Below are 20,482 nucleotides of genomic sequence, written 5' to 3'. Positions count from 1 at the left end.
TCTTGCTCTCTCTCATCTTCTGACACCCCTATAATTCTGATGTTGGTACGCTTGAAGCTGTCCCAGAGGCTCCTTACACTATCCTCGCATTTTTGGATTCTTTTTTCATTTTGCTTTTCCGGTTGGGTGTTTTTTGCTTCCTCGCATTTCAGATCGTTGACTTGATTCTTGCGCTCCTCTGGTCTGCTGTTGGGAGTCTGTATAATATTCGTTATTTCAGTCCGTGTATGCTTAATTTCTAGGTGGTTCCCCAATATAAGATCGAGGGTCTCATTAGTTTTCTTGTAGATCTCATTAAGTTTATCGGCGGCTTCTAAACAGTTCTTGAGAGACCTTAAAAGTGTGGTTCTGAACTCTATATCTTCCATTGACAATTTTGTCCTGTTTCTTTGTCTCCACATTTTGTTATGCTTCCTTGGTGCACCCCCTAGTGGTCTTTGTGTGCAGTCTTATAAACCTTGATTGTTGTAGCTAATACCAGGGAGGGTTTGACCTCCAGGCCAAGTGGCTATGAGAATCAGCTGTGTCTGCAGTGAGAGAACTTCTGTCCTCTAGGGAGGTGCTAATCTAGCCTTTGCCTGAGGCTATCCGGCAAATGCCTCTGTGCAGGGCTTGGGCGGGGCGGGTCGCACAGGATCAACAGGGTGGGCTGGAGAGAGCAGTTATGGCGGCTCTCAGTCCTGTCCCCAGGGGCTCTGCCTCTCTGAATCCCAGCACCCGCTGCAAAGCTAGGAGAGAAAGCTGCACTCGCTCTGACCGAAGCCAGACAGTCCTGCTTCTCCCGTTTGAGTCTGGGTCCCTAAAGAGTCGCCCGGATCTGGAGCTCAGAGTCTGCGACTCCCTCCCGATTGAAAACGCCAACCGTGCCCTCCGCCGCCAGTCTGCTCCGCGCACTCCGAACCTCAGAATTTGACTTCAGCACTGCGCCTCCTCTGAGTGTCCGTATGCGTTTCTCTTTCCTCCTAGTTGTAGGACTTCCACTCAGCCAGCGTTCCTGTGGTTCTGGGTGATGTCCCTTCTGTTTTTTGGTTTCACTTTTGAAGTAGTTGTTCAAAGCAGCAAACTCCAGCGTTAACCTATGCCGCCATCTTGGTTCTCTCATTTTTACTTTCATTCAGCCTGTGTGTGACTTTCGATCTGAAGAGGATGTCTTGTAGACAGCGTATGTACATGTCTTGTTTGTTGGTTTTTTTTAAGCCTATCCAGCCACTCTATGTCTTTTGATTGGAGCATTTAATCCATTTACATTTAAAATGGTTATTGCCATTTTATTGTTTTCTGATTGTTTTTGTAGTTCTGTTTCTTTTTCTTATTCTCTTAGTCTCTTGTATGTATGTGACTTTCTGTAGTGTTGCTTTTGGATTCTTTTCTATTTCTTTTGTATATCCTTACAGAATTTTAGTTTGTGGTTACCATATGCTTCATATATACTCAGCTATGTTTGAATACATTCTAAAATCAATACAATGTTATTCACTCTTTATATGTTTATGTTTTTGACATTATTTTTACTTATTTTCTGTGTGCTTATGTATATCTCTTAATTTATTGTTGGAATTACCCATCGTCTTCCAACTTTTGTCTTTCCTTTTTTAAATCTTTATTGTTGAGAGTATTACAGACGCCCTACCCCCCCCCCCCCCCCCCCCACACACACACACACATTACCTCCTCTACCTGGTTCCCGCCCCACTGCAGGCCTTCACCGCCCTGTTGTCTGTGTCAATGGGTAATGCACATATGCATATAAATTCTTTGGTTAATCTCTATCCTCCTCCCACCCACCTTCCCTCTGAGATTCCTCAGTCTGTTCCATGTTTCCATGCTTCTGGTTCTTTTTTTTTTTTTTTAATATATTTTTATTGATTTCAGAGAGGGGAGAGGGAGAGAGATAGAAACATTAATGATGAGAGGGTATCTTTGATTGGCTGCCTCCTACACGTCCCCTACTGGTGATCAAGCCAGCAACCCCAGCACGTGCCCTTGACCAGGATCTAACCTGGGACCCTTTAGTCTCAGGCTGACGCTCTATCCACCGAGCCAAATGGCTAGGGCATTTCTGGTTCTATTTTATTTGTCAGTTTATTTTGTTCATTAGACTCCTTGTTCGGTTTTGTTTTGTTTTAGTTTTTTGATTTTTAAGTTCAATTGTTGATAGATATGTATTTATTGCCATTTTATTGTTCATATTTTTTATCCTTTTTCTTACAAATACCCTTCAACATTTCATGTAATAATGGTTTGGTGGTAATGAACACCTTTAGCTTTTTCTTTTCTGAGACTATCTTTATCTGACCTTTAATTCTAAATGATAGCTTTGCTGGGTTGAGTAATCTTTGTTGTAAGTTCTTGCTTTTTATCACTTTGAATATTTCTTGCCATTCCCTTTTGGCCTGCATAGTTTCTGTTCAGAAATTAGCTGACAGTCCTATGGGTGCTTCTTTGTAGGTAACTAACTGCTTTTCTCTTGCTGCTTTTAAGATTCTCTCTTTGTCTTTAGCCTTTGGCATTTTAATTATGATGTGTCTTGGTGCCTCCTTGGGTTCCTCTTTTTTGGTTCTTTGCTTCCTGGACTTGCAAGTCTTTTTCTTTCAACAGGTAGGGGAAGTTTTCTGTCATTATTTCTTCAAATAGGTTTTCAATATCTTGTTCTCTTTCTCCTCCTTCTGGTACCCGGATAATGCTAATGTTGGTACGCTTAAAGTTTTCCAGGTGGCTCCTTACACTATATTTTTGGATTCTTTTTTCTTTTTGCTCTTTGGATTAGGTGTTTTGTGCTTCCTCATATTCCAAATTGTTGATTTGATTCTTGAAATCCTCTATTCTACTGTTGCATCCCTGTAAATAATTCTTTGTATCAGTTAGTACATGCTTAATTTCTGACTGGTCCTTTTTCATGTCTTTGACATTCTCATTAAGATCCTTGAAAGTCTCACTAAGTCCCTTGAAGCTCTCATTACTAGTAAGTGCCTTGAGCATCCTTATAATCATAGTTTTGAACTTTGTATCTAATAGTTTGCTTGCTTCCATTTCATTTAGTTCTTTTTCTGGAAATTTCTTATGTTCTTTCATTTGGGACATGTTTCTTTGTTTCTGCATTTTGGCTACTTCTCTGTGTATGTTTCTATGTATTAAGTAGAGCTGCTATATCTTCTGGACTTGGTGGAGTGGCCTTGTGTACTAGGTGTTCTATAGAGCCCAGAGGCTCAGCCTCTCCTCATCTGAGCTGGGCACTCTATGTGTGCCTCTTTGTGGGCTGTGGGCACTGTCTTGTTGTAATTGAGCCTTGATTGCTGTTGGTGTCACTGGGAGGAATTGACTTCCGGGCCCATTGGCTGTGAGGACCAGCTGGGAATACAGTGGAAGAGCAGCTGTGCAGGAGATACCCCTAAGGAGTAGGATTTGCTTCAGTTGGGCTTTGGTGCTCACTGAGTCTGCCCCTTGAGTGTGTCACTTGTGGATGTGTAGAGTTGTCATCTGGTGTGGTCTGAAGTTAGCCACTGCCTGGGGCCACCTGGCAGGAACTACAGAGAGATCTGCAGCTCCCTCCTGTCTGTATCAGGTTTAGAAGTGCCTAGCCAAGGCCCAGTTGTAAAGCAAGGCAGGCTGGTGCTAGTGCTAGATCTTGGGCCTTTTATTGATAGGTTTGGGACACGCTGACACCAGCTGCAGCTTGTTTGAGAGATTTTAGCAAAGTCTGAAGCCTGAGCCAGGACAGGCCATTCATATGAAAAAGCTGCTGCAAACAGATTGGGGTGGGGGTGGGGGGTCAAATCACCAAGGCAGAGCCAATAGTGTGAGCCAGGTTGATGGAGACACATATGGTGCCTGTCAGTCAGCTCTTGGCAGGGGAGGTCTCAGTATAGGAGCAATGACTTCTGCAAGCACTTTTGTCTGGGAGGTAGCTGCCCCCAAGTTCTTGCCCTGATGTCAGACAGTTTAGTTCCTCCATGTATATTCCTGGATCTTTTCAGGCTGCTGCTCCAGTGCTGGAGCTCAGACGGAGTGAGTCTGACTAAGTCCTTGCACTCGCCCTTTAAGAGGAACTGCTGGGACTCTGTCGGCCTCTCTGTCACTCAGTCACAATCCCTGCTGGTTTTTACATCTTGAAGTTACAGGGACTTTTCTTCCCTGCACTGAGTCCCTGGGCTGGGTGTCTGGTATGGGGCTGGGACCCCTTGCTCCTCACAGGAGGCCTCCGTAGCCAAGGTATCCTTCCTGATTAAAAGAACATCATGCCTCCGCCCCTTCTACCACTCAGTGTGCTTTCTTTATTTCTCTAGTTGTAGGACTTCCTTCCAGCTAGATTTCAGGTGATTCTGAATGATGCTTGTTCTGTATTTTAGTTGTAATTTTGATGTGGTTGTGGGAGTATGTGAGTATCACATTTATCTATGCTGTCATCTTGGTTTCCTCCCTCCTTTTGCCTTTTAACCTTTGTACTAGGTTTGTAATTGGCTAAGCCAGTGCTTTTACTAAGTGTTGCCCTTTGTCAGAATTTTTTTCCCCTATGTATATATGTATATTTTTTCATTGATTCTAAAGAGAGGGGTAGGAAGAGGGAAAGAGAGAGAAATATTTATGTGAGAGAGAAACATAAACCAGCCACCTCTCATACAGGTCTCAAATGGGATAGAACCCAAAACCTGGGCATATGCCCTGACTGGACTTGAATCCACAAGAAAAATACATGATCTGAAATTTTTAAAAAATTACTAAATGTGATTAATAGCAGATTAGACTCCATGGATAAAAAGTATCCAAAATGGAACAACACCACCACCAACAACAACAAAAAAGAACTGGGAAAATGAATAGCCTCAGTGATCTGTTGGATACATAACGTAAATGAATCTGGACTTCACGAAAGAGAGGACAGAGGCATAAACGAAAAACAAATCTGAAACATATAACCGCAGAAATTTTCCAGATGTGGTAAGTATACAACCATACACCTTACAAGATCAACATAACCAAAGTAAGATATAAAAAACAAACAAGAAAAACCATGCCAAGGCACATCCTAATCAAATTTCTGAAAACCATTGATAAAGTATTTTTAAAGCAGCCGAAGAATAATAGATACTAAAAATAGAGAAACAGAAAATACTAATTCCAGATTTGTTGTCAGAAACCAGGTAAGCCAGAAAACAGTGCACTAAATCTTTAAGGTGCTGCTGAAAAAAAACCACAAAGCATACTACCTGTGAACTCAGCATACCATATTCAGCAAATACCTTACAACTGCACAACCCTTTGGTTCATGGGATGGCACTCCAGCCACCACTGAGCCACCCCAGCCAGGGCTTTTGTTTGTGTGTGTGTTTTAAGTTGATTTTATAGATAGAGGAAGGGAGAGAAATAGAGAGGTAAAAACATCCATTGGGGATAAACATTGATTGGCTACCTCCTGCATGCCCCCTAGTGGGGATCACATCCATCAAAGACATTCTTCATTTTTGTTAGATGCTTTTGATCTCTACCATGTCCTTTTGATTTTTTGTATGATCTTTATCTCCTTTTCTTCATGCTGTCTACTTTTTCATTGGAGCCTTTACCATATTATTCATAGTTGCGTTAAATTTCTAGTCTGATAATTCCAACTTTGCCATATCTAAGCCTGCTTCAGATTCCTTCCTGCTCTGTCTCTTCAAATTGTGCCTTTTGCCTTTTAATATGCCTAACAATTAATTATTTGTAAGCCAGACATGATGTACTGGGTAAAGGAACTCCAGTGAATGGGCCTTTAGTGAGGTGGTGGTGAGGTGTAAGGGAAGGGGGAAGAGATACATTCTGTAATGCTGTGATTAGGTCTCTGTCTTTCAGTGAGTCTATCACTGGGCTGTGACCTTCACAAGTGCTTTTCTGTATCCTCCCCCTTATGTGAGACAGGACTGCATGGGGGCTAGAGAGCTGGGTATTTACCTGTCCTCAGCTCAGTTAGGCTGTGATAAAATTGTTTGTTTTGAGGGCAGGCCCAGTTTAGAACAGAATGTTATGGTATATTTCAAAGGGGGTACTTTTCCCTTCCCTCTGTTGGAAGCAGGAGGGGATCTTTCAGTGATCTTCACTGTGAGAACCTGATAGAGAGATCCTGGAGATAAAACTCTCCTGTGATTGTATTTCTCTGGAGATTTTTTGTTTGTTTGTTGTTGTTTTTTTTAATATATTTTATTGATTTTTTACAGAGAGGAAGGGAGAGAGATAGAGAGTTAGAAACATCGATGAGAGAGAAACATCGATCAGCTGCCTCCTGCACATCTCCTATTGGGGATGTGCCCACAACCCAGGTACATGCCCTTGACCGGAATCGAACCTGGGACCTTTCAGTCCACAGGCGACGCTCTATCCACTGAGCCAAACCGGTTTCGGCCTCTCTGGAGTTTTTACCTCTTAGACTTATACACTGAGCCTCCAGCGGTTGGTCAATTACTATTTGGAATTTCCTCCCCCGGCACTGGTTCCCTGGAGGCTCTTCTGAATGAGTTGTGAATCTGTGTCAGGGGTCCTCAAACTACGGCCCGCGGGCCACATGCAAATACAAATATTGTATTTGTTCCTGTTTTGTTTTTTTACTTCAAAATAAGATATGTGCAGTGTGCATAGCAATTTGTTCATAGTTTTTTAAACTATAGTCCGGCCCTCCAACGATCTGAGGGACAGTGAACTGGCCCCCTGTTTAAAAAGTTTGAGGACTCCTGATCTGTGTATTTGCTTGTCTGTTTCTCTAGTTTTGGGTCAGCAGTTTGCTCTGTGACCTCACTTCTTTGGCCAACCTACGAAGAGTTGTTGATTTTTCAGCTTGTTCAGCTCTTGTTAGGACAGAGTAACGACTTCCAAGCTCTTAACATACTGTACTGGAAACAAGAAGTTCTCTCTGTTCTTTTTTATTTCAAGAACTTTTGTTTTCCCTTTTCATAGCCTCTTGTTCCCATTTATGACTGTAGTATCTTCAGTTCCTTGAGAATACCAATTCTTTTATTCATCTTTGTAGTTCTTGGACCATTTTGTGAACAGTGGTGCTACTTGTTTCCATCTTTCTCAGTTCTACCACTGAGGTTATGTGACTGTTGATCATTGTCCATTCATACCTAAGAATTAAGAATGAATTATGAATGGCTTACCTTTTTCTTGAGTGGTCAATAGAAAATTGTTTCTGCCATGCTACTCTTGTAAATGGGAAAGTCAACCTTGTGGGGATGTGTGGGGCCAGGATAAGCTTTGTAGGATTCAGGGACAAGGATGTGTTTATTACGTTGGGGGCACACCAAATGCTAAAGTCAGCTGCCCTTTCCTTGTATGCTCAGCATGGAAAGGGAGGGAAAGGATCCCGATGCCTGGTGCAGTGGTAGTAGAACTTGCTTTTGCATTTGATATCTCCTCATTCTTACCTGCTGACACCCCGAGGTGATCCAGGGATGCTTCAGGTAGATTTGCCCTCCATCCATTCTGTGTCTTATCTTCGCCCCTGGGCTGCCCACTTCTTTGCATGCATGAAGACATGCAGGGTGAAAGTGGGTGAGCATGGCTCTCTCAGCTCATGGTCAAGGCTCACCATCTTTATCTATGAATTAAAACAGTCTTACACAGACCAATTGGCCATCTATCTTCTTTTTCAGTTAACATTTTAAAGTTGTAAATATAACAGTAGTACAGAAATTTTTGTTTACAAATGGTCACCTTAATCTAAGTCAAGGAGAAAAATAACTCGGAAGCCTTCTTCCTCCACCTAGGGGAACCTCTGTTCTGAGTTTATGGTGAAAAGTCCTTTGTTTTATTTGTATTGCTGATACTTACCAAGTAGTGTAAATTTTGATCTATATAGTAAGTACTGCTTTTGCTGTATTACACATATTGGATAGATTGTGTTTTCATTTTTTAAAATTCAGAATATTAAATTTTCATTGTGATTTTGTGATTGAGCCATGGATTTTTTTAGAAGATTGTTTAATTTTCAACACTGGGGTCTTTCCAAATTTCTAATGTGGTCAAAGAACAAACATCATATGATTTCAAGTTATTTTAAATGTATGTATTGAGAGTTTGCATTATGAGTAAGCATATGGTGCATCTCAGTTAATGTCCCATGTGAACTTGGGGGCAGGGGGAATGTGCATTTTGCCATTATTGGGTTAGTACTCTATAAATGTCATCTAACTCAAGTTGACTGTGATGTTCATGTCTTCTATATCCTTTCTGATTTTCTTTTCTTTTTTTTTTTTTTTTTACACCAATAGTTTGGACCTGATGATTTAATATGTGACATAATACTCAAAGGTTTCGTCTAGTTATGTTTTATATCTGGGTGTTGGGGAAGGGGAATGTAGTTATTGGGAGTTATTGTGGATATACTAATTGAACAAATTACCTTTCAATTAGTCCTGGTCCCTAGAGATTATTTCCAATTGTAATCATCACCCTCAGAGTATTATATATGACATATTTTGCTTTTTCTCACCCCGACCAACCCCTGAACTCAGATATTGCAGACTATAAAATGTGAAGTATAAAACAAATAATCATTCTCAGTATGGATTAAACCTCTTATCATGAAATTTTAGTTATTTTGGTATTTTTACCATACTGAATTTATCACCTAAGTAGTAAAACTCTGATCTTGGGCAGTGAATCTGAACAGAAATCAAAAGTATAAAAAGGCCTGTGTAAGAAGTCAGAGGCTACAAGGGCCCTGTAGTATGAAGCAGGTTGTAACTCTTTCTCCTTTTGGCCTGACTTGCTGAGAAAGCTAGGTTTTGTCAGTATGACTGATACTGTAATCATCTCTCTTCTTCCTTATTGTTTATGACTCTTCCTAAAATTTTGTTTATAATTGTACTAGAGGCCCAGTGCACAAAATTCTGCACTGCAGGGGTGGGGGTGGGGAGATGAGGGGCCTTTCTGATTTTCTACTCATTGTCATTAATTACTGGGATGAAAGAGTTTAGCTCTTAAGTATGGCATGTCAATTTTTTTGTAAATTTTGTCATTTTTTGCCATATGTATTTCAGTAGTTTGAAATTAGGTTCTAAACACATTAAAAATTGTTACGGCTTCTTGAATAATTGACCCTTTTATCATTTTTTGTTGTTGTTAATCCTCATCCAAGGATATTTTTTCTATTGATTTTCTAGAGAGATTAGAAGGGAGAGGAGGAAAGAAACATTGATGTGAGAGACATCGGTTGGTTGCCTCCTGCATGCTTCCCCACCAGGGTGGGGATCGAACTTGCGACCCTTCTGTGCGTGGGCTACTGCCCTAACCACTGGACCACCAGCTGGGGCTGGACCTTTTTATCATTTTGAAGTAACCTGAAGTTAATTTGATATTAATTATCTCTTTTAATATGATCTCTTAATTGGTGCCTTTACCTATGTCCCTTTAATGTGTTATCAATGCTGGGCGTTTGAAAGGTATTTGCGTAATATGGTATGCTGAGTTCACAGACAGGATGCTTTGTTTTTTTCAGCAGCACCTTAAAGATTTAGTGCACTGACAACAAATCTGAAGTTAGTATTTTCTGTTTCTCTGTTTTTAATATCTATTGTTCTTTGGCTGCTTTAAAAATACTTTGTTGGTGGTTTTCAGAAATTTGATCAGGATATACCTTGGCATGGTTTTTCTTGTTTTTTATCTTACTTTGGTTATGTTGATCTTGTAAGCTGTGTGGTTGTATACTTACCACATCTGGAAAGTTTCTGCTGTTAAATGTTTCAGATTTGTTTTTTTTCATTCACCCCTCTGTACTCTCTCTTGTGGAGTCCAGTTTCATTTATGTTGTGTCCCACAGGTCACTGAGCTATTTATTTTCCCAGGGTTTTTTTTGTTTTGTTTTGTTGGTGTTATTCCATTTTGGATACTTTTTATCCATGGAGTCTAATCTGCTATTAATCACATTCAGTAATTTTTTAAAATTTCAGATCATGTATTTTTCCCCAGTTTTATTTTTCCCTGCTATTTTTCTATTTTAAGTGTTTGTGTCTTGTATTTTTTTCATTGCTAATTATTTTTTATTTTCAGAGAGAGAGAAAGGGGAGAGAGAGACATCGAGTGAAAGAGAAACCTCAATCGGCTGTCTCCTGAATGCCCGGGGATCGAGCTCACAACCCGGGCCTGTGCCCTGACTGGGAAACAAACTGGCATCCTTTCAGTGCATGGGATGACATCCAATCAACTGACGCTTACCAGCCAGAGCAAATGTTTGTGTCTTTCAGATATTTGAGCATATTTATTATAGTTCTTTTCACCTCTTTGCCCACTAATTACACTATTTTGGTCATAACCTGCTTGGTTAAATGGTTACAGTTTGCCACTCTCTTGTCTGTCTAGTAGTTTTTCCTGGGGCATTAGACCTTTGAAATTTGTTGTGGAGTGTTCAGTTTTTGTTGCTGTCTGCTGGTTAATACTGGAGCTTGTTTTTGAAGGATGGATCTGTAGCAGCTCTTTTTCTTAGGGCTTCTACAGACTTCCTGTTAAGGGGCACCTTTTTTTGTTTTTTACTGACTTCTCCAAGTGTTCAGAGATGCAGGCAGATGGACTTTGAACAACAACCTCATGCCTTTGCAAGTTAATATCTTTCTTCTTCTCCTTCTCCTCCTCCTCCTCCTCCCCCTCCTCCTCCCCCTTCCTCCTCCTCCCTCCTCCTCCCCCTTCCTCCTCCTCCCTCCTCCTCCCCCTCCTCCCCCCTCCTCTTCTCCCCCCTCCTTCCTTCCTTCCTTCCTTCCTTCCTTCCTTCCTTCCTTCCTTCCTTCCTTCCTTCCTCCTTCCCTCCCTCCCTCCCTCCTCTTCCCTCCTTCTTTCTTCCTCCTCCTCCTCACCCGAGGATGATATTTTTTCCATTCTCTTTTTTTTATAACAGAAGAGGGGGAAGAGAGAGAAACATCAAGGTGAGAGAGAGACATCGATTGGTTGCCTCCACCACACATTCCAATCAGGGCTGAGCCTGCAACCGAGGTATATGCCCTTGACTGGACATCAAACCTGAGCGAGACCTTTGGGTCCATGGGCCGGTACTCTAAACACTGAGCAAAACTGCCCAGGGCACAGATTAGTATCTTAAGGTTCCCCACCATGCTTGGAGCCCCCTCTGAGATCTCATTGCTAGCATTCTGTCCATAACTCCCAGCACCTCACCTTCCCCAGCTCCAGTCTGACTCTCACGGTAGGAAAACCACAGTGCTTTTCTTGGTTTCATATAGCATCACCCACAATTGTTTGGAACGTAGCTCAGCTTGGTGTGGGACTCTGCCTGGCTTTCTGCTCTCTGGTCCTATATCCTTTCAATATCTCGGTCCAGGTGTTTCATATCTTCTGTCCTGATTTTTAGTTGTTGTGTGGCAGGAAGACAAATTCTGTAACTTTTAGTACTTTCGGGTTGGATTGTCACTGTAATTTGATTATATTTTCTTGCCAACATGATTTTGGTTTTGTGTTTTATGGCTAATTTGGGGAGATGAACTGTTTGTTGTTCATCATTTTATCTTTTCAATCCCTTACATCTCCTTTTTGGAAGTTCAGTAAATGAATGGCCATCTACAGTTTATTTTTATTTCATGCTTTATGTCATAGTTTTCAAAGTTAATTTTTTTTTTACGATTGAACTATTTTTTTTTAATCCAATTTTCATTGACTTACACTCACTTCTCTTTTAGGCCATGCCGGTGTATCTGCAAGCATGATGAAGAAAAGGACATCCCACAAGTAAGCAATTCTGAAACTTGCTTTTCAATAGCAGGCTGTGGCCTTTGGTTATGTGGGGTATGAGGTCAGTCATGTGAGGCCCTCTCCCCTGAAGTGAGGAGGTCTTCATGACCCACAGCAGCCAGCCTCACATAACCTTACTGCATGCTGAATCATGGAGTGGGTCATATCCCTGACCACGCCCTTGGCCTTGGCCTAGCCTACATGTGCCTAGGTCTGTCCTTCCAACCTGTAAAAGCCTCTGGGCTCTGCTTCCCCCTCCAGCGTGATGGGAGCTGGACTGGTAGCAGAGGCATCACTCAAGGCAGGTTGCCATGAGCCTCTCCCACTCTCTTTATAGAAGGGCTGCACTTTCAGCCTGCAGGTTGGGTCTTGGGTCTGCTGTACAGAAACCATAGCTTATGCTTGAGGGCCTGGCTAGCACACTGCCTGGCACACTCACTACTTTATAACATTTTCAGATGAATGAAGAGCTTATAATTTAGAGAAAGCATCTGCATGTTGCAAGATAATTAAATAGCCGTGTATTTTTAGTGACAAATGTGTTATAAATCCTAAATTCTATAGGTACCAGACGACTGAAGCCACTTTTTCTCCCTCAAATTGTTTTTTGTGTGTAATATAATATGTCCAAGGAGAAATTTGGAATACTATTATCTTAAAAATACTATCCACCTGTATTATATTATATTCAATAGATTTCACAAGTATCCACCACTACTGGTGGCTGCTACTACACCATGGAAACCGCTCTAACAGATCAGTTCTGATAGTATAAGTCTTTTTTTTTTTAATATATTTTATTGCTTTTTTACAGAGAGGAAGGGAGAGGGATAGAGAGTTAGAAACATCGATGAGAGAGAAACATCAATCAGCTGCCTCCTGCACACTCCCCACTGGGGATGTGTCCGCAACTAAGGTACATGCCCTTGACCAGAATCGAACCTGGGACCCTTGAGTCCTCAGGCCAATGCTCTATCTGCTAAGCCAAACCGGTTATGGCGATAGTATAAGTCTTAATCATAGATTCTGACCCCAGCACCCCGGAGCCTCTTATAGCAGTTGTTTCCAAATTATTCCTGTTGAAAGGCTTATGCCTTTGGTCACTGCCATAGTGGTTGAAGAATGCAAGAGGCCTCTGGGCTATTGTGGAAGGTCTGCATGAAAAACAGTTATTTTCAGTAATTTTTGGTGATTAAAGCAAACCTGTCCATTTAAATGAACATGTGAGTATGTACTGTAAATGTCTGTGATATTCAGTTCATGAAATGACCTGGGAAGTTAAAATGTGAAGGTAAGTATGCTCTTGTGTCCCTGAGGTTTGATAAAGTTCTTCTAAATTTCATTTTATTTCCCATTATTGTCATGGCTCTGCCATATCCAGTGATCTGATAACTGGTGTAATATATCTCCACTCAGCATCATATTATTACTATAAATGGTAAACCATTTCTTGGCATAATAGAAGGTGATGATAAAAACTTAAATACAGTGGGGAATAAAAAGAAACTACACATTAACTTTGCAAGACCAGAGCAGTTCATGCAAAACAGATTTTGCTACTTAGGTTAGAATAAATGCCTTTGAGAATGTAATGTATATTTTGTTTTATCCATTTTTACATATTTCTGGATAGAGGTTTTCAGGCATTCATGGATCTGAGATCTTGGCCGGTTAGGAATGCATTTTGTGTGAGAGGTTTCATTTGCTTCATCCTAAGCTATGTTTGTTAACTCATGGCTTTGATATACTAGTTACCTTTTTCTCTTCAAGCACAAGGAATTAACATGTCCTATTAGGTTTTTGCAAATCATATGTGTACGAGTTCAAAGGATCTTTGGTCCTGCATGTTCTGTGACACAGGGAACTCCAGCCAGTGCTTTAAATAGGAGGTGTGCTTGTCTCACAGACTAGAAGAAGCCTGAACAGGCTACTCTGTAGCAAAAGGGAGAAGTTGAAATGTAAGAAAACGTTAACATTTTCCTGTCTTTCTAATCTCAATGCAAATAACAGAAACAAGGACCTAAATAAAATTCCCCATTTCGCCAATGGTGGCAGTTAATAGTAGCCTTTGGAGTGGTACGCGGGGCTATGCTGGTGGGGAGCTCCCTGCTCTGAAGCTGGCTGGCAACTGGGCTTTGCTGAGGGAACCAGGGCTGCGCAGTGGCGGGCTCAGCAGGCTGCTTTGTCTGCCTGGTGCTCCGTTTACTCATGGTTAAAATCAGTGTTGGATTAGAGTCATGGGTTTTCAGCTTTAGCATAGAGTCCTTTCTGCAGATGAAATGTTTGTAGAAAAGCAGAGCTGGAGCCTCACTCTCCCCTTCCTGCCACACTGCGGCTCTCCTCTGGTGGCCAGGTCTGTCCCGTGGCACATGTTAGCATAGGACAGCTGTTCTCAGCCTGTGGGTCAAGACCCTTTTGGGGGTCGAACGACCCTTTCACAGGGGTCGCCTAAGACCATTGGAAAACACATATATAATTACATATTGTTTTTGTGATTCATCACTATGCTTCAATTATGTTCAGTCATGAGGAACTATATTAAAGGGTCGCGGCATTAGGAAGGCTGAGAACCACTGGCCTAGGGCATCTGAGCAATAATCCCCTGTGCACGCGCTTCTGCTTGCTTGAGGGAGAGTCCCAGGGACGCACAGCAGAGGAGTGCAGCGGTCATTGTCCTGAGCACAGCAGTTCCTGTCCCGTGGGTGCCCGGGGGTTCAGGGAATCGGGTCTGAGGTGCTTAGAGCAGTGCCTGGGCACCCAGAAACCTTATGTAGCTGGGTTTTGTTTTTGTTTTTAAAGTAAATAGAAACAAAGCTACATGTGCCTTCCTGCAGGCCAGACTCCTCACCACATTTTGGGGACAAGCTTGGGACAAGCCTTGCCTGACTTCCCAGGAGGTTGTTTGGGAAAAGCGTTTGCATGGAAAGGACATCCTGAAGGGAAAGTACTATAGTTGGGGAGACTAAGGTGAATAGAGGTTCTTTGTTTCAGTTTTCAAATATAAGTCTGTTTCTTCCCTAATTTGAATAGTGGATAGTTTCCATTTCAGGGCACTGTTGGAAAGTATGACTGGGCGCTTTCGTCTGTTTGCTACTAACATACATCTGGAAAATGGACAGGAACTGTTACTTTTGTACACTAATTTGACCTCTGTTTCCAGGGAATGTTTTTCTTCAAGACATAACACTAGTCATTGACAAAGATTGTCATTGTACTTCTCCTCCCCATATACCTGCTATAGTTTCTTGTAGTTTTCATGGCATCCCTCTCAAGTTGGAAACATGAGCCCCTCTATGCATATAGAGGTTCTGTAACTTGTCCCAGGTCATACAACTAAGAAGTGACTGAGTGGGATTCAGAACAGGACAGTCTGATTCTAGAACTCATATTCATTACCACACTATATTTCCCGAACATGTTTTGTTGTCTCATCTCTGAAAAATGTGTTATTTCAGTCATAAACAGACTAGATAACTGTTAGAGCAAATGTTTAAATCATTGTGCAGACTGTTTTAAATTGGTCAAAACATGTAATACTTTTCAGTCAACTTGCAGTACCTTGGTTATAGCAGTGGAAGTGAATATGTTATTCACACCAGTGAAAGTGAATAGCCCTGTGGAAGACCCTCCGGGCACTTGGACATCTCAGGTGTTTCCAGGTACACTGTGTAGACCCAGTAATGAGAGAAACCATAAGGATTGGGATGGAACACTTGACTTCTTTCTCTCTCCTGTTTTTATATTTGTCACTCAAAGCTGGGAATGATAATATTAGTATAGAATTTTTATCAAGCAACAGGTAATCAGAAAAGCAGGCTTTTTCCCCTTCTACTTGCTGATGTATATCTTGCAAAAGACCATTGTTTTGATTTAATCAATATTTTCTTCTGAAATCTGCTGGAACAGAGTAAGGGAACTGCTTTTATATCACAGTACTAAATAGAATAAGGCAAGTGTGTCAATAATCTCTACATATAAAACCCTACTATGCAAATAGACTGAACAGTAGAACATCTGGTTGCTATGACATGTGCTGAACGCTAATATGCAAATAGACCAAACAGCGGAACAACCAGTTGCTATGACGTGTGCTGAACACCAGGGTGGGGGGGGAGGGGCGGAACATGGTGGGCATTGGCCATGGCGGAATGGTGGAGCAGGTGAGTGGGGGCGCCAGACCAAGGCGGGGTGCCAGTCATTGTCATCGGGGTGAGCCTCTGGTGGTTAATGAAAATTCTTTGCTCCTGCACGCCACAGTCCTGCCCAGTGCTCACACCTGGTGCCCACGCCGGCCCCACTATCACCCACTGCTGGCAGCTCTGGAGCTGCCACTCACACCTGCTCCCAGCTCCTGATGCCACCCCTGATCACTCGGTGCCATCAGCAGGTGCGAGAGGCGGCTGCCAGCTCCGATTGCCCATCAGGGCTTCTCCACCTCCCCATGCTCCTGAGGGGCAATCGGGGTTGGCATCCACCTCTTGCACCCGCTGCCGGCAACAGAATTGCCGCTCACAGCCGCTGCTGGCACCCGGTATCAGTCCCAATCGCTCGGTGCCGTCAGCAGGTGCGAGCAGTGGCTGCTGGCCCCATTTGCCCCTGAGAGCTTCTCCACCTCCCCCTGCTCCTGAGGGGCGATTGGGGCAGCAGCCACCGCTTGCACCTGCTGCTGGCACTGGCCTGAATCGCTCTGCGCCATCAGCGAGTGTGGGTGGGGCCAGCGCTGTCAGCACATGGGAGCGGCGGTGGCGGGAGTGGGGCTGCTGGTGGACAGGACTGGGAGCCGCGGTGGAGAGGGGCCAGGCCGTACTGAGGGACACCCCTCCATAAACGAATTTTGTTCCCCGGGCCACTAGTCTATATATATAAAAGCCTGAGTGATCGGCTAGTAGCTATGACACACACTGACCACCAGGGGGCAAATGCTTAACACAGGAGCTGCGGTCACTTGGCAGCTGCGTTTCTTCGGTGACGCACCCGGAACCAGAGAGGAGGGAGCCCGGAAGATTCCGGTTCAACACCCGAGATCCGCCCTCTCACAATCTGGGATCCCTCGGGGGATGTCGGGAGAGCCGGTTTCAGCCGGATCGCCACAGGCCAGGCTGAGGGACCCCACTGGTACATGTGCACTGGTCCTCTAGTATATATATATATATATATCAAGAGGAACATAAATAAAAATCACCATATTTAAGGAACCCCCATTTTAAATGAAAAAGTTACTTTAAATCCTTAATCTCCCATATCTGCTTGTGCTGCTCTTTGATTGCACGGTCTAGAGGTGACCAAAGGGTGCTTGTGTTCTTTTCACACTTTCTTCCAGTAGTCTGACAGGTTCTATTGTTTGCTTCTATAGAGACCATTTCAACTAAAGTGAGCTTTAATTTTTATTAAAGTTTTTTTTGTTGCTTTAAAAATCTAAATTAGCAACTAAAATAAAATGTAAGGACTTGATTAATATATAATTTTTAACTTTCTAGTATGAACATTTTACTCTTGCCATTATCCAGGGATTGCAGCTGTTAATAATTGAATGCCTATTTTTAAAGTCTTTTCTACATATCTGAATGGATAGTTGTGTGTATAAAGTTTTTCATGTGGTCACATTTTCTTCATTTGTAGGTATTTAAATGTCTTTAAATCCTTTTCTATGATTTTAATAGCTATGTAGTTATTTCATTTTAAAGATACACTCTTACTTATTGAATCAGTCGAACCTGTTGAACATTTTTATTTTCAGTTTCCCCTATTGTGAACACTTGCCCAAAACATCACTAGCTATATCTTGGTGCTCATTCATTATTTTCTTTTGATAAATTTCCTAGATGTTGAATCACTGGGGCAGCAGAGTGCCAAATTGTTTACCAAAAGGGTTGTATCTATTCAATGAGCAGAGAGATAATAATATCTCACTGTAATTTACGTTAAATTAACTCCTCAAAATTTGCAGTTTTTGTTATTATTAATACAGAAAGGTCATTTTACCAGCAGAACAGAACACTGAGAAACTTCTGAAAGATACAATGCAAACGGGGACAGATTCATAGAAAAACTAAGCAGAGCTGAGAAACTCACAGCCACTTTCTGAGTTGAAAATGAAAACCTCCAAAAAGTGGGTATTGGCGCTAGACCAGCGGTTCTCAACCTGTGGGTCACAACCCCTTGGGTGGCCGAACGACCCTTTCACAGGTGTCGCCTAAGACTATCCTGCATATCAGATATTTACATTACGATTCCTAACAGTAGCAACATTACAGTTATGAAGTAGCAACAAAAATAATTTTGTGGTTGGGTCACAACATGAACTGTATTTAAAGGGCCACAAGGTTGAGAACCACTGCGCTAGACACTTACTGCCCAGGCCAGAGACAGTAAAGGCTGGCCATGCCTTCCAGAGTCACTCTAGATGAGAAACCCACAGCAGGTGCTCACTTTACCTCCCTGACTTAGGGTCTCTGCTCACTCCTGGCTGCCCTATATCTACCTGAACCATGGCTGCTTCATGAGAAACTGCACTTAATGCTCCGAGGCCTGGACCTCGACTTGTCCTGAAGTCATATACTACAGCCACAGATACAACTCTTATCTTGCCTTGCATTTTAAGTATGCACATCAGGTGTCATCAGTTACCAAGGAATACTGGCAGCATGACAGGAAGTCATACATAGAACAGGAGAGCTAACCAGAAGTCAGCAGCGTGAAGAAAACCACCACTCAGGTGGTACCAGGCCGCACAGAAGGCCAACCAAGAGTTCATAGAGGAAAGCAGAAAAGGAAGTGAACATTATCCTTAGGGATCGGGGGCATGTTCATTAAAAAAACAAACTTCAAAATTAGCTAAGGAAACAGTCAATTTGTAGAAATTAAAAATACTATATAAGATATTCAGGCTGAACTTCAAGCCTATCTGTTTTAACTAATTCAAGAAAAATTGAGCTGAGGAGTGTTTTTGTTTTTTCAAATTTTTTAGAGAGAGAGAGGAAGGGTGAATGAGATAGGGAGAAATATCGATGTGATAGCGAAACATCGATTGGCTGCCTCCTGTACACCCCCTACCGGGGATCAAGCCCCACAATCAGGCATGTGCCCTGGCCCTGAGAATCGAACTGACAACTTTGCAGTGCACAGGACGATAGCCAACCAACTGAACCACAGCAACTGAGCCAGGGCTTGCTGAGGAGTTCTTGATGAACAGTATGAAAGGGAAGTTCAGTCACAGTGGATAGATCTGGAAGTACTAGCATTCATTCATCTAATACGAACTTCAAAAAGGGGGTGGAAGAGGAAAATAAATAATGAAGATAATTTTGCACAGATTTCTGTAGATTGACCAAGTGCTAGTGAGGGACCATTAAAAACATATCACAAGCCCTGGCCAGTGTGGCTAAGTTGGTTGAGTGTCCTCCCGTGCACCGAAGGGTTGCTGTTCCAATTCCTGGTCAGGTGCACTTGTTACTCGGTAGGGGGGCCGGTAGGAGGCAGCTGATTGATGTCCTGCTCTCATATCGATGTTTCTCCCTCTCCCTCCCTCTCTAAAAATAAGTAAAAATGTTTTCAAAGTGTTTAAAAAACAAACACATCACAAGTTCTGGTGGTAGTTCAGAATCCAGGAACAAAGAAAAATCTAAAAGCAGCTCAAAGACATAAATGAGTTATTGTCAAAGGAGCGAGGATCAGATTGGCATCTGTTGTCTATGACTCTGGGAAATAGAAGAAATGAAAGTAATTTTTCCAATAATAGTGCTGAGGGGAAAAGGATTTGGAACCTGACTTGTGTACCTAGGTTATTCAGGGATGAGGGCAAAATAATACTTTGATGCATGCAATAATATAGAGTTTACATTTATGAACACTATCTGATTCATCAGAGGATATATTGAACGACAAAATAGAAGAAAATATGTGGAAACATTAAGGAAAAAGGAACAACAATCCTTTTTTGTTTATTTTAAATAAGGCAATGGTTTAAAAAGTTCTTAAGATAGTAGTAAAAGGAAAAATAACAATTTGGAACAAAAGTCTAAATTTCTGCAATGTAAAAGTGGCCAGCTGATGTTACTATGAGCTAATATGTTTGGTTTTTTAAATTTTCCTTTTTTTTTTTTTTTAACTAAGAATTTTTTTGTTTATTTTTAGTCGTGCTTGGTTTGGGAAAGGGAAAGTGTAGGTCAGTGATGGCGAACCTATGACACGCGTGTCAGAGGTGACACGCGAACTCATTTTTTGGTTGATTTTTCTTTGTTAAATGGCACTTAAATATATAAAATATCAAAAATATAAGTCTTTGTTTTACTATGGTTGCAAATATCAAAAAATTTCTATATGTGACGTGGCACCAGAGTTAAGTTAGGGTTTTTCAAAATGCTGACACGCTGAGCTCAAAAGGTTCGCCATCACTGGTGTAGGTTTTGATTTAATTGTAGGTTTTTAGTAGAAAAATGTAAGTAAAAATTTGATATTTTTGGAAGTTAGATAGAGGTCCTTGCTATAAGATTAGAAATAAGAGCTGTAGATAAGGTTTATTTGGTGCAAAGAAACCTCATTCTAACTGTACAGATTAAAGGAAGAAAGGGATGAGGAAATGAAAGCAGACACAAAATAGCATGTTGGAACAGACCCAGGCATATTACTTACCACAGCAAAAATTAATTAAAATCCCCTTAGAGAAAGTAAGGAAATAAAGTCTGTGCAAAAGAAAGGGTTGCATGTCATCAGAATGAAAGGATGCAGGAGCCACTTGAACAGAGATGCCCACTAGCCATGTTCGTCTCCTGTACAGTTCAGA

General features: G+C 41.9%; 1 protein-coding gene across 4 annotated transcripts in view; it reads left to right on the top strand.

Annotated features, from left to right (window-relative positions):
- The window catches only part of SPIN1 (spindlin 1), a 100,640-nt gene that overhangs the window by 64,049 nt on the left and 16,109 nt on the right, over positions 1-20,482 (top strand). For all 4 annotated transcript variants that reach the window (XM_081103403.1, XM_081103405.1, XM_081103402.1 and 1 more), the window contains one exon: positions 11,649-11,697. In XM_081103403.1, coding sequence (XP_080959529.1) covers positions 11,649-11,697 — 49 coding nt within the window. The remainder of the gene's footprint in view (positions 1-11,648; positions 11,698-20,482) is intronic.

Source organism: Myotis nattereri (assembly GCF_964212035.1).
Source record: "Myotis nattereri genome assembly, chromosome: 12".
NCBI lineage: Eukaryota > Metazoa > Chordata > Mammalia > Chiroptera > Vespertilionidae > Myotis > Myotis nattereri.
Note: the sequence above shows the minus strand (reverse complement) of the source record. Positions and strands in the feature narration are given on the sequence as shown.